The sequence below is a fragment of the Periplaneta americana genome, chromosome 8, assembly GCF_040183065.1.
Source record: "Periplaneta americana isolate PAMFEO1 chromosome 8, P.americana_PAMFEO1_priV1, whole genome shotgun sequence".
Taxonomy (NCBI): Eukaryota; Metazoa; Arthropoda; class Insecta; order Blattodea; family Blattidae; genus Periplaneta; species Periplaneta americana.
In genome coordinates, this window is record NC_091124.1 from 30,338,399 (window position 1) to 30,353,719 (window position 15,321).

At 35.6% G+C, this 15,321-nt stretch overlaps 2 protein-coding genes across 2 annotated transcripts in view; one reads left to right on the top strand and one right to left on the bottom strand.

Annotated features, from left to right (window-relative positions):
* The window catches only part of LOC138704609 (aminopeptidase N-like), a 60,369-nt gene extending 53,774 nt beyond the window's left edge, over nt 1-6,595 (top strand). Inside the window, exon 15 of the mRNA XM_069832687.1 lies at nt 196-6,595. Within this exon, the coding sequence (XP_069688788.1) occupies nt 196-429 (234 nt within the window). The 3' untranslated portion in view covers nt 430-6,595. The remainder of the gene's footprint in view (nt 1-195) is intronic.
* A 1,893-nt stretch (nt 6,596-8,488) lies between these two features.
* On the bottom strand, nt 8,489-14,655 carry amrt (TM2 domain-containing protein 2 amaretto). Its single transcript, XM_069832688.1, has 4 exons — nt 14,487-14,655; nt 14,144-14,234; nt 12,238-12,353; nt 8,489-8,835 (listed from the first exon to the last, which is right to left on the bottom strand). Exons 1-4 carry the CDS (start codon nt 14,597-14,599, stop codon nt 8,622-8,624), a joined length of 534 nt encoding a protein of 177 aa, XP_069688789.1. The 5' UTR covers nt 14,600-14,655; the 3' UTR covers nt 8,489-8,621.
* Between the last annotated feature and the right edge of the window lie 666 nt (nt 14,656-15,321).

Sequence of the window (15,321 nt, forward strand, 5' to 3'; positions counted from 1 at the left end):
ACCGGCATTATCATCTTCATCTCATTCAGACGCTAAATAACCTAAGATGTTGATAAAGCGTCGTAAAATAACCTACTAAAATGAAATAAAAAAAAAAGAACATTGATCCCTAGAAAGTATATGTTTGAACTTCAGTGGATCTCTCTGTATATCAGTCTTCTTTTCCATTCTAATTGTTATTGTTTTGTTCTGCAGTTTCAGGGATTTATTGAAAAAAATACAAATGAATTCGGATCTGGTGAAGCTGCTGCAAAAACTGCCCTGGAAACTGCTGAAGACAATTTGAACTGGTACAAAGAAAGAAACTCTGACATCGCAGCTTGGTTAGAGAGCCATTTTCAGGTTTCAAGTGCTACAAGCATTAGCCCATATCACTCCATCATGTTATGTGTAATTACGCTTGTTGGTTATTTACTAGGTAAATACTGATGTATGAGATCATAAGTTTTGAGCAACTTTTCATATGTTAAAATTTTACTCTTTTGTATTATTCGTTTTTGAGAAGAAATACAATTTTTGCTATAAAACTTTCTAGAATTGAAACATTAAAGTGTTACGATTTTTTTATTACAGTTTCAAAAAAAAGGTGATTCTGTGGTGTTTGGGTAAAGGGAGATAAGTCATAAAAATGAATTCGAAGATAAATGAAAATTAAACTTGGAACCCTTATTGCAAATAATTTTATACACAAATAAAACACATCAACTGCTAGTATTCTTTGATTTTTGCACACCCACTTGTATAATTTAACTTGTGTGTTCATCTGGGGAACAAAATTCCATCTGCACAAAAAAGACTTATACCCCTTTACCCGAACACCACAGAATTAATGTACCTTTATGACAGACGAACCCCATTTCAACAATAGTGTGGTGTCATCTTCAATGTCCTTCGAACTACTGCTGTTAAAGCTGGTCTTAATTTCCGGCGTTTGCTTTCGTCAGTGGTTGGGGTGAAGGTGTGTTGCTCTTATGTTGTTTGTATGTCGTGTATTATAGGATCGAATAATGTATGTGTATTGAATTGTATAAGCGATTGGTTGGAAGACCCAGAAGCCGATGGGAAGACATGATTGGAAAGAACTCTGTGATCCTGTTCCACATAAAGAACCGGAAAGAAGCAGCAAGAAATAGAGAAGAATGGAGGATAGCAGTTGGGGAGACCATGGCTCAAATACGAGCTGAAGCGCCATTGATTGATTGATTGAATTGTAATTATTGTGTATTAAGTATGTATATGCTGTGGGTATGTTATGTGCCTGTATATTTCTTATTGTTCTAGTATGTTTAATTGTGGACTTTTTGGTGTGATGTGTAGTATTTCCACATATTACAACAATAAGAAATATACAAGCACACAATAAGACACCCACAATTCAATATATATGATATGCGTAAATCACTTCGTGATTTAAGACGGCGCTTATTCCGTCGGATCCCGGCCAAATAGTCACTCATTACGAGTGCACCTCAGCACATGTGTGGACTTCAGTCCTAGGTTCATAGACATCTATGATGTAGTGCAGAGGGCGGCCACTAGAGGGAACCCAAGAGTTGGAACTTAAAACTGAGACGATTCTTCCGACGCCGGGGTAGAATCCGGTGTGGCTTAGTGGATAAAGCGTCAGCACGTAGAGCTGAAAACCCGGGTTCAAATCCCGGCGCCGGAGAGAATTTTTCTCCGTTCCATTACTCTTTCATCGCACAATTCAATATACATACATTATTCGATCTCATAATACATGACATACAAACAACCATCCCCCACCATAAGAGCAACACAACCCCACCCCCACCACTGACGAAAGCAAACACCAGAAATCAAGACCAGCTGGAGCAGCAGTAGTTCGAAGTATGCTGGAGATGACACCACACTGGTGTTGAAACGGGGCCCATCTGTCATAAAGGTACATTACTTTTAAAATAAAAATTGTAACACTTTTAACGTTTTAACTTTAGAAAGTTTTACAGTTTTAATGAAGTATTAAAGTGAACAATAAAAAACAATATACTTTTTACATATTTCTTCTTTACTTGTATTATTTTTTGTCTAAAGAACAGATGGAATTTTATAAACAATTCTTTGTAAACTCAAATATACCATAAACATTGGGCATTCATAAGTGAATTATTCACTTGTCAATCCACTAGAGAGTCCACACCTGTGGAGTAACGGTTAGCACGTCTAGCCCGGTCGGGGCAAGTTACCTGGTTGAGGTTTTTTCCTGGGTTTTCCCTCAACCCAATATGAGAAAATGCTGGGTAACTTTCGGTGTTGGACCCCGGACTCATTTCACCGGCATTATCACCTTCATATCATTCAGACGCTAAATAACCTAAGATGTTGATAAAGCGTCGTAAAATAACCTACTAAAATAAAAAAAAAATCCACTAGAGAGCATGGTAACCAGCGTTTTAGTTTGACATTATTACATTGATATGAACTCATTTACAATACTGCTCTTTTCTCCTTCTTCATAACAACACTTCTATCATTAATAACAAGTACCATCACCTCTTACATTTAGTACTGCTCGACACCTTCTTGGCATTAGGATGAGATGAAAGATTTCAACTTGAACAGTGAAGTTGGAGATTTGTGAACAGTTGATTTAGTAATGTAATCTTCATCTTACGATGTTTGGTGACGTAAGATGAAGATTACATTTGTAAAGTTTCTTTCAAACCCATAAGCAGTGCTGACTAGATCAGACGCTATGGACAGAGTCGCCAGTATGAAAGGATAATTCCAAGCCTTTGGCGTGAGACGAACTCGATAGCTCAGCGGTAGAGCGCCTGACCGGAGAACAGGAAGTCGCAGGTTCGATTCCCGCTCGAGGTTGTGAAATTTTTCTTTCATACCATGGCATGATTGTGACTATAATAGTATTTAAATTCAGTTGATTTAGAATCTCAGTGTTCCAAATGTCCTCTGGAATCCTCTTTTGAAGGTTATTCCACAGATTCTCAATTGGATTAAGATCCGGAGACTAACGTAATAATGTAACCGTTCTGATGTTGTTCTGACATTGTGCTGTGGCATTGTCTTGCATCAGAAGGAATTCAGGACCAATTTCTTCAGTAATAGAAAGGATTATAGGCTGCAAAATTTCTTCAGTGTAACGATTTTCCCCTAATGCTCAACTAAAACAAGGTCTCTTTTTCTGCGTGCCATTATTCTTTTAAAACGATCAAAGAACCTCCTTGGAATTTGTGAACCTCTTATACATATCTTATTCTTTCTGCTGCTACTGGTCGTCTCCATAAAGGCTGGTTCACAATAAACTGGAAACGAGAATCGGAACGAAAACGGTAAAATTGTTAAAATGTGTGCATTTAAATGTGAGCATTCACAATTAACGAAAAGCTTGCCGGACTCCAGGATCGGGAACGGAGAGTTGGCCAAGTTTCAACTTTGGCGTTCATGTTTCCGATCACAGCCCACTAGATTCATTCTATTGCCATCTAAAAGCTATTTTGTCGTCATATATTTTGTAGCAAGAAGACCGTGACATAACCTATGCATTATTTTGTTCTGTGCTGTGCATCATGGAGCAAGTTGTATTTGATGAGATTCTAAGTGTTGAGGAAAAACCTCACGTTTACGATAAGCGGCGCACCTCGTATAAAGATGAGAAAATGAAGGAGAATACGTGGCTTTCAATAGCTGCATCTTTGAACACCGATCGGAAGCGAATCATATTTTATTACTGTATTGGTTGTATTACACACTACATATTCATGCTTCAATTCAGTAACTACTGTTGTGTTGATTTTTGTTCTATTACAAATGTTTCTTCTCTAATTATTTTACGTTATGGTAGACTTAAAATAGGTTGTGATAATAAAGATGCATGCGCATATTTATAGTACTGTACCTAATGAAATGTTTCAGTTGAAATTTCGAAGTTGGTTAACCTGTGTTTATGTTGGCTGCCTTGTACTCATGAGAGAACACCATTGGTCAATTATACACAAATAACATCAGAATGCGTAATATCGACTTTACATATCATTATTGACATGCATATCGATATGCATAGTCGTCTACGTTCTCGGTTTATTGTGAATCAAAAATTTTCATATTCACGTCCTCTGCTTCTCGTTTTCATTCTGGTTCTCGTTCCTGGTTTATTGTGAACCAGCCTTAAGTGTATTTTTCTGGAATTTGGATGTAAACCGAAGCGTGATTCATTGGTAAAGAGAACCTGACTCCATTGATCATCTGCCCAATCACCATATTGCTGACATCACAAAACAAGAGTTTCTCGATTTCCACGTCGAATAGCTGGACATCTCAAAGGACGACGGGCATTAAAACCTCTTGCATGCAAACTATTTCTAACAGTCTGGGTTGATACAACCACATTCCCAACAATCTGGAACGCATTTCTTAATATATTAGCAGTTGAAGTCCTTTCTCTCAAGGCTCTTAGGCACAGAAATCTATCTTATGAGGCAGTTGTAATTCTGGGTTCACCTCTCCACCTTCTAGACTGCCAAATTCGCGATATCGACTTCACATTCTTGATATTATGCCACTTCCAGTATTCAGAGCCTTCTCTGCATCAGCTTATGTTCCACCATTTTCAATCATATCAATTGCCTGAAATATGTCATCGCGGCTTAAATGACGATGTTGAGCATTGATTTCTGCTGTTTAACAGTTCTTCAACGTTTTACACAGTTAAAGTTACCAAACTTCTCCATGACCAATAAACTGTTTACCCTATCTGAGCTCCTAAAATAAGACATTCCAATCTAGTAGTGTAATATAATTTTAATAAAAAGCCGCCTAATCTAGAAACGTATATGGCATTCATTGACTTTAAAAAGGCTTTTGATAAAGTTAATCGGAATAAATTACTTCAGATTTTGGCAGATGATCAAGTGCCTCAACAGATTATACAAAATATTTACAACATATATAAAACAACCATCATAGCAATTCGAAGCAACAATAAACTTTCACAATGGCGACCTATTTATAGTGGAGTACGACAAGGCTGTGGCCTTTCACCACTTCTGTTCATTATATATATATATATATATATATATATATATATATATATAAATAAATAGAATCATTCAAGATTGGCGACAGACACGCCATGGATTTATTCCAATTAATCGAAATTTGCAGCTTGATGCTTTACTTTTCGCTGATGATTTAGTTCTCATGGCATCAACTGAAGATGATTTACAATATTCAGTACACAATTTAAATATGGTCAGTGAAAACTATAACATGGAAATTAATATTGAAAAAACGAAAATCATGTCATTTTGTGGGAAATTCCCTGTACCAAGTAAAATCTGTTTGAATAATAAAATAACAGAAAGAGTAAATACCTTCACTTACCTTGGCATTACACTATCACCTTATGATGAAGTAGATATTGCTGAAAAAATATGTAAATATAATAAAACAATGGGCATCATTAATAAAATCATGAAACCTTCACTAGTACAAAGACACACAAGAATAGGCTTGTATAAAACCTTAGCACAGCCAGTATTAAGCTATGGTAGTGAAGCGTGGACTGTGAAGAATAAAGATGTCAGTAGAATAACAGCAAGTGAGATGAGGTTCATGAGAGCAACAGCTGGATATACTCGCTGGGATCATAAAAAAATGAAGACATAATGCAAGAACTTCAAATAGAACCCATTATGCAGTTTATCAGCAAATATCAACTTCAGTGGAAGGGTCATCTCGAATGAATGAATCGATGCAGAATTCCAAAAGCACTGTTTCATTATCATCTGTATGGCAAAAGATCTCTAGGCTGTCCAAAGAAGAGATGGACTGAAAATTCTAGTTTGAGACCGTAACAGGCCACTTGGCCTAATACTTGTTAGGAAGACGACAACGACGATGATGAAAAAAGCCACCCTAAATAAGGGTTCGAATAGATCGGCCTACTAATCAATTCATAAAGAATAATCATGAAAACCAATTGTGTGACAATTTGAAAGGAAAAAGAAAACATTAAGATAAATGATATGAAAACATAGGAAATCATTTACAATAAAAGTTTGTTGGGTACAAATGATTACTAATTATAGCTAAGGATGATTTTAACACATGAGATCCTATGGCATCAATCGTTGCATCAGAAATTTTAAATTGTTTAAGTTGATTTAAAGTTTCTCGTGGGATCGTGCCACGGGCACCGAACATGAGCCCAAAAACTGTCCAATGTGTGATGTGGTATTGTGCTCCAAGATACTGACAACAAGGCTCATATGTGACTTGTTTTTCACGACACACCTCTTCTGGCTGTTGCTCGTACATCTTGAAACGGATTGTGGGATCTAAATGGAAACTAAAACAGGTTACCATGGTCTCTAGTGGATAGACAAATGACTAACTCACTTATGTATGTCCAGTGTTTATGATTTATTTGATTATACAAAGAATGTTCTATAAAATTTCATCTGTTCCGCAGACAATTGACAATTTTGTATGTATTTACTTATAAAAAGAAGTCGAATATTATTTTTGTGACCATCACAATTCATCATTAATGTTATTAGGTAGAGACAGAATGTAATATAATATGTATGTTAATAAAATCATCAGTATAAAAGTTTTTGTTGTTGTTTTCTAATACCAGGCATTTGACAATAAAGTCATTTGACCTCTTGCACTCCAATATTTTTCAAAGATATTTTCATGGTCAGCCACTGAAGCACAGATTTTGAGGTATTTCGAATCCATTTCTTGGTTTGAGTTGCACAATTGGCAGTTAGGGGACTGATATATTCCAATTCTATGCAGGTGTTTGGCCAAACAATCATGGCCTGTTGCCAATCTAAATGCACCTACAGACGATTTGCGTGGTAAATCGGGGATTAACTGTGGATTATGACGCAGAGAGTTCCATTTTTTTCCTTGAGATTGTGTTACCAAATTTTGTTTGTTGAAGTCTAAGTATGTAGATTTAATAAATATTTTCACAGAATAATGCACAGATTTAGTAACAGGTCTGTAAGTAGCAGTGCTATCCTTCTTTGCTAAAGCATCCGCATTCTTGTCCACAATGGGATGGTATCCATTGCAATACAATTCTTTTATTGAGTGTTATTAATTGAGAGAGCATTTTAGTTATTTCTGCTGTTTAAGATGAAGGTGTGTGTCTAGAGACTATTGATAGAATAGCTGCTTTGGAGTCTGACAATATAACTGGATTCTTAAATTTATTGATGTGGCATAGAAGATTCCAGAGACTTCAAGGAGATGCATTATCACCTTTACTTTCTAACTTTGCCCTAGAATATGCCATTAGGAAAGTCCAGGATAACAGACAAGGTTTGGAATTGAAAGGGTTACATCAGGCGCTTGTCTATGCGGATGACGTGAATATGTTAGGAGAAAATCCACAAACGATTAGGCAAAACACGGGAATTTTACTTAAAACAAGTAAAAAGATAGGTTTTGAAGTAAATCCCGAAAAGACAAAGTATATGATTATGTCTCGTGACCAGAACATAGTACGAAATGGAAATATAAAAATTGGAAATTTATCCTTTGGAAAGGTGGAAAAATTCAAGTGCATTGGAGTAACAGTAACAAATATAAATGGCACTCGAAAGGAAATTAAACGCAGAATAAATATGGGAAATGCCTGCTATTATTCAGTTGAGAAGCTTTTGTCATCAAGCCTGCTCTCAAAAAAGCTGAAAGTTAGAATTTATAAAACAATTATTACTGGATACATTAAGAAGATTGATTGATATTACTGGTTGAGAGAAGAACAGAGGTTGACTGTTTGAGAATAAGGTGCTTAGGAAAATATTTGGGGCTAAGAGGGATGAAGTTACAGGAGAATGGAGATAGTTACACAACACAGAACTGCACGCATTGTATTCTTCATTAAATCCAGACATTTGAGATTGGCAGGGCATGTAGCACGTATGGATAAATCCAAAAATGCATATAGAGTGTTAGTTGTGAGACCGTGGGGAAGAAAGACCTTTGGGGAGACCGAGACGTAGAGAGGGGGATAATATTAAAATGTATTTGAGGGAGATGGGATATGATGGTAGGGACTGGATTAATCTTGATCAGGATAGGGACTGATGGCGGGCTTATGTGTGAGTGACAATGAACCTCCGGGTTCCTTAAAAGCCATACGTCTTGGCTTTTCTATTGAAATTTTTTGTCACACAGACCCTAGAAGAAGATAGCCGCTCATTTTCACTCCCAAACAAAATAGAGTAAAATAATATAACTTATTTGTCTCAGAGCACCCTGTTAGCCAAGGATATTTCTTATACCATGCAAATTTAAATTTCATATTTTGTCTTCCTCCATCTGCTATTTCAATATGTAAATGTAGTGTCGATCTCCTATCCTTATAAGCTCATTTCGTCTCATACGTCCAACTTGAAAACGGTTTCTCTTTTAATTCTGGAAATGATGACCTCAATGTTCTCTCTGTATGAGTCATTTTACACAAAATTACATATAATAAAGAACTTCCTCGTATAAACCAATTTATTTTATGTTAAAATGTTACATAAGTATACAAATTTAACTTCCACTGCTGACAAAATTCGCAATAATATAATTACTTTTCACCGTAATGAATATGATAATTGAAAGAGGTTGGGAGATCACACGTAGGGATTCCAATTGCTTCCATCTTCTGGCTGCAATCCATTTGTCACTAGTAAGATTATATCTACAATCCACCAAATTCCAACACCACCTAAGGTCAGAAGTTTCCCAACAGCTGTTCCAGTTTGTCCTAGACAGAATCTGTCCATTCCTAGAAATCCTAACAAAATACTGTAGATAAGAGTCGTGGCGAAGTAGTGTCCACTGTACCTGAAAAAAAAAACCAGCATTGAGTATTTGTTTTTACAAGTAAATATTACGTCAGAACAAAAAAGAAAAGTATTATATTTTTTCCCATACTTCATGAAAGGGTAATAGATGTTGTAAATTTATAGTGCTGCAGAAATATCTGATATCTATATTATGGTAGGCGTGGTGTACATTATGGTTGAGAAAGAGTGGCTTACAATGTTATGAAGTTTAAATCTTCATGTCTTTATTTAATAATACCTAGGGATCTGAATATTTAGCATCTATTTTTCTGAAATTAGCATGTACTTTTTCCAAATTAGCATCTATTTTTTCCAAAGGAAACTTTGTGCATTCTACATTTCATTTCTCAAAAACGTCCATACATAAACCACAAAAGAAGTATATTAAACTCATCAATACCAGTTGCAGAAGACACAGCCCTGCAGTATATATTGACTACATCCCAACTCTGGCTACTAGCAACAGGCATCTATAATGAACACCGATCAAAATACCCTTCATTTCTCGTGAAAAACAACAACTGAATAGACTACAGTGGACTATAGTGGACTTTATGTTGTCAGCAAACAGCTGGATACATTAAGAAGACTGAATTCTTAAAAAAGAAATATTTTTATTTAATGTGTATACAATACATATAAATGTACGATAAAACATGCCAAAACCTTGCTGTTTTCTTCAGCTCATTGAAAAGCTATGTTCAAAGTTTCCTCTGCTTCCGAAGCATTTTCGCAGTGAGCTTAATGTCATCATTGTCTTCTTCCTCACAGTGGTGGACAGTGGGTTTGAAAGTTGACCAGGCCAAAACGTAACTGACGAGAGGTTACATTTTATGTATTAAAAATATAGGGCCTGTCACGTACCTCATTACTATTACATAATTACTTATACAGCAAATTCACTTGACGATCCTCTTTCTTCACAAACCGATCAAATAGGCCACAACATACTGAACATCTACTAGAAGAAACTAGAAACAAATCCGCATTTATTTCTAAACTAGCAATTTTTACTAATGCCAAGCGTTTGACAATAAACTCATTTGACCTCTTGCACTCCAATATTTTTCAAAGATATTTTCATGGCCAGCCACTGAAGCACAGATTTTGAGGTGTTCCGAATTCATTTCTTGGTTTGAGTTGCACAATGGACAGTTAGGGGACTGATATATTCCAATTCCATGCAGGTGTTTGGCCAAACAGTCATGGCCTGTTGCCAATCTAAATGCAACTACAGACGATTTGCGTGGTAAATCAGGAATTAACTGTGGATTATGATGCAGAGAGTTTAATTTTTTTCCCTTGAGATTGTGTTATCAAATTTTAATATATCGTACTGTATAAATAAGTTATATCTCGTATCACAAAATAAAAAATAACAGAATACCAGCACACAAGAAAAAAATCTGGCAACATAAAACAAAACTTCTATTCAAGGAGAGAAAATTAACAATACATGACGTGATTTTCTAAAACCAAGAAGAAAGAAAGAGAAAGAGATAGAGTTTGCCAATACAGCCGGACATAGCCGAAAACAGCTGAGACTAAATTCACCTCCTTTCATGGGTTCTAGTTAAGTTTAAACACTCCGTTAATCAGCTCTCTTATTGGTTTAACTGCTGTTGTCAAGGAGAGTCATATAGTTGTCTCTGCTGTCCTGTACTTTCTATAGTGAGCAAGCATCACCAACTGGAAGTTGTTGTTTTCTAATGCCAGGCGTTTGACAATAAAGTTATTTGACCTCTTGCACTCCAATATTTTTCAAAGAGTTAAATGGCAAGTTGTAGCCGATTTAAGTGAACACCATATTTTAACGTTTTGGTGGCTACTTCATTCACACACATTCATTCCCAACTGGATGTGGTCGGGTTGATATAACTTACATCTTAGTCATACTGAATTCATTCATTCATATGTAGCATTACAGCCCATAAAGGCCTGGGCTTCGTCAATTAATTGAAACCATTCGTCTCTGTCTTGCTCCCGTTGTCTCCATCTCCTACATCCAACTCACCGCAGATCATTCTCCACGTCCTGAAGCCATCTCAGCCTTGGTCATCCTCTTCTCCTGGGTGTCATATAGTGCTCATTTAGATAATCTGTTTTCTGGCATATGCTCAAGATGTTCCAGCCATCTGAGTCTGCCTCTCTTAATAAAGGGAACTATGCTCGGCTCTCTGTACATTTCCATTAACTCTTTATTGGTTCTATTTCTGAATTGACCATTTTCGAAATGAGGTCCATATATGTTTCTGAGAACTTTCCTTTCCCAAACAGCTAAAATATTTTCATTATTTGTTGTTAAAACCCAAGCTTCACTGGCATACATGACTACCGACCTTATAATGGTTTGGTAAATGATTTTTTTCGCAAATATAGATAGTAAGCTAAATTTTAATAGTTTTCCAAGCCCAAATAGACACCTATTACCTTCCATTATTCTTGTTTTTATTTCTGACATTATGTCATTATTATTTATTATCAGTGTGCCTGAGTATATCAAACTTGTACAGTTTTAAATTCATGTTGACAAAATATAACATTATCTTGCATCTCCACCAATCTTCCAGAAGTTTTCATGTATTTAGTTTTACTTTCATTTATTTCCAAACCTAACTTTCTTACTTCTTCTTCAAATTCTTGTAATGATCGTGCTAATGCTGCCTTTGTTCTTGCAATTAAGGCGACATCATCTGCATATGCTAGGAGTCATATTGAATAGTAAAATTAATATAAAAAGAAAAATGTTCGTCATTTGCTATAACTTGTCTGTGATCTTAATTCAGCTGGAATTAATACTGTAATGTTGTATTCTGGTAAAATATTAGAGAAGACATGCATCCCCTGAAAATCTGCCGCTGCTTTCTCATCATTGTTGCCAGTTTGCACGGTTTTCTCATCAGTCAAAATTTCTTGGTGCTGTATCGCATCATCATAGCCCCCAAATGTCCACTCTTGAGCCTCATCTTCAGTGATGGTCTTGTTGTCTTGCGCCAACTTTAGTAAAAGTGCGCTAAGACTAAACTCGTTATCCTGGACACTAGGGACGTTATCTGACACTAAGTCTGGAGAAAGGTTTTTCCAAGATTTTCATATAAAATGTGACAAAATATTACCAACAATTCGTTAAACTGTTTCCATGTTTGGACATGTATACAACAAGTGAGGGGGGGGGGGGTCTCTCGAGCCTGTTCAGACTACTGCGTCCTTCAGTTTACTGAGTGTCCAGATGATCGAGCCCCTACTGTACCACATTCTTTACATGACCTACATTCAATTGAATACACTGCTATAATCATTTCCCACTGCAGCTTACAATGACATTTACTCAGGACTTTCACTTGTGTTGGCCAATAGCCCAAAGTATGAATAAGTGCTAGTAGTTTGATTCCCCATTTACCTGATACATGGGAAGCCATCTCTTCCAAAAGTTCTTTCTCCTTCACATTCAATGTCCTGTAGAACTGTACAATTCTTCTTTCCCTTCTCTACGTCTTCATATCTATAACCGCCAAACTGTAAATAAACAATTACGATAATAAGATTTTGACCGAGGAAAACACCTTGTGCTAGTATCAGGTTGTCACATGCCCCAATATGACACAACAGTGAAAGTCCCACATGCTGCTCTAATGGCCGAGTGCACCATTCTTGATCAAAACCTTACTGCAGTTAAGTTCGCATTTTACCATGTTCAGCCTCAGTATCCAGTGCATCAATCATGATCAAAGTTAAACGTGGTAGTTTACCGAGGCAAAACTTAACCACTCATGATAGAGTGATTATGTGGAATTTTTCAGGGTCAAGTTCCAAAAAAATGACGGCACAATTCGACGTTCTTAATGGAATTGAAGACGAAATTATGTACCTGGATTATATATGAACAATAACTGCCCCCCGAATTTACAGGCTGCCACTAATGGACAGAGCATAGCAAACAATTTTGCGTGTTTTAATTATTAACAATACAATTTTACAAACAAATAAATATGAAAAATTTACAATAAATAGGCTGCTACTACAGACAGAGCATAGCTAACAATATCAATTATTTTAATTTATTAATAATACAATTTATAAACAAATATATGAAAAATTAATAAGAAATAGTTGGATTTAATAGAAGTAGGCCTACTTATTAGTTAGGTTTACTTTTGCTTATTGTAGGGGTTATTATAGCATAGTTTTCATTTATAGTCCTAGGTTTATTGCATCTATTTAATTATAGATAGAATAAGATTTACATTTATTTTATTTTTTTTTTTTATTTCTGCAATTATTGTAAGTTTTACTAATATTTATTGTAATGTTATTATTGTATATTATATATCACTGCCACCGGGTGTATACCCAATTGTAGTGTTTAATAAATACATACAAATAAGCTTTAGGTGAATACTAAGGGATAGTATCTTCCTTCTTGTTATTGACAAGGAAGGTGTGATGGAGCAAGCTTAATGACCCACGCAGAGCAACGATAACGACATCTTTGATTTTGGTCTTGTTCAAACCAAACCTTCTCCAAGTAGAAATGGACAGCAATAAATTGTACCGCGAGATTCAATGAAACAGATTTTGTAAATGACAGAAAAAGACGACAAAAGTGCCGTGTTCTTACGCAGGAAAATCTGGATGAAATTGGTGCGGCATTAGAGCATACTCACGCAAGTCTCTGAGACGTTTAGCAGAGCAGACAGGGATTTATAAAGTATCTGCGAGAGTGGCAACAAAATTATTGAAACTTTGTAAGGAGGAGACAGAAAGTGTCTTGCTTCCTCAAAATCGATGCCTATGATTCTTACTGTAAGCACACTAATTCTCCTACATTAAGTTAGAGCTTTAGTTAATGCTTGACTGCCTTTCCGTTCTATGTATGCATACTGTATAATGAACGCAGATATTCCCATATTGTTTATGTTACAGTGTTTCGTGTCTTTTATTAATTTTTCCACCCAAAATTGACACTGAAATGCAATTCTGTTTATAATTCTTGTATTACTATATTTGTTTTCTCTCAGCACTTAGAAAGGAAGTGATTTGTTTTCAGAAGGCATCCAGTATAGAGAAAGTGGGGCCTGGGTAGCAGAATCTTGATTGACTGAGATGTACCAGTAACTATGATTAGACCTACAGAAGTACACTTAATTTATAACCGCAGGAATTACACATCTATTTCGCTATCTGGGTCATGTTTTCTTTAGGTACTTCATCACCTGAATCTTAGCTATTAAAAACCTCTCGAAAATGAGAGAAAATAACATGAAATTAAACTCTATACATGCGCAGCCTAGCTCAAAGTAACTTACCTTAACACATCCGTATCCTCCCTGATCCTCCTTAGCAGTCCTATTACCTTTATGATCTATTAGCTGTTCACAATTAAGAAATTCCAGTGGTCTGTGAAAAAAATTAGGTTAGTTATAAATCGTTACAGTACTCACTGTTTATACAATTATTAATCGCTTGCGTAATGAACATTCACTTTTAATTCTACCATGAAAATTATGTCCCGTCATATTTAGTTTATATTCATAGTATTAAGTACAATTTCTAAAAAATAAACACAATATAATTAATGTCAAATGTCATTATAACATAACCTAACATTGTGCACAAATTCATTTAGACAACTATAAATTAGGTACTTACAGAAATGAACATTTGACGTATGGTCCGTGGGGTACGTACGTTGGTTCCGAAGCATTTGACAAGAAAATGGTAAAAGTGAATAAAATTAATTTAAATAAAATATGTGAATACATATTCAATACAATGTACTGCCATGATAACAGGCATGTCTAATACAAAGGTTGCCAACTGATTTCTTGGAAAGACGGTACGAAATAGGGTAGAAGCGTTAAGCTATGGCAAGCACATAAAAATCGCTATATTGATATATTATTAATGTAAAAAGAGATTATTTTGTCACTGTGGGAAAAAAACACTAAATATCTATATTTGTTCAATTTTGCTCGTTAAACACGAGAATACACCAGATCTAGTGAGAAAATCATTGCATTGGCGACCATTTAATACTCCACTTCATCCAAAATGACATCCAAAGTTGCCAACCTGCAAACAGTTATAGTTATATGTAAGTTGTCAGATTGGCGCTAAATACAACTAATTATTGCAATTTCACGTAAGCGGCATCTAGGTAAAGGCTTCACTTATCATCATATCCTAAATTCTCATAATAAACTTGTATAAAAGTTTGAGTGATGTGTTCCTTACGCAGAGTCAAAGACGTTGAATGGGTTATTTATGAAAGGGCCTATGTCGCTAATTTTGTGAAAATGAGTTTGTAATGTAATAACTACTCTTAGGGTGTAGATACATCGATTTAGATATGAAGAGGACTAAGTTTCACACTCTAATGTTTAGTAGAATTCAGGCGCGGCTCCTTAAGTTTGTAACAAGTTTGCGCTACACCTAAAATAATTTACGGATATTTTGGTTTAAAATACAAGTTAATTATTGTAGT

Excerpts from the sequence above, each read along its gene's own strand:
- amrt (XM_069832688.1), bottom strand. The coding sequence starts at position 14,599 with ATGTATTCACATATTTTATTTAAATTAATTTTATTCACTTTTACCATT. Across the intron at positions 12,354-14,143 it reads GAGGATACGGATGTGTTAAG|TTTGGCGGTTATAGATATGA; the intron begins GTAAGTTACTTT and ends GTTTATTTACAG. Across the intron at positions 8,836-12,237 it reads GATGGCTTCCCATGTATCAG|GTACAGTGGACACTACTTCG; the intron begins GTAAATGGGGAA and ends TTTTTTTTTCAG.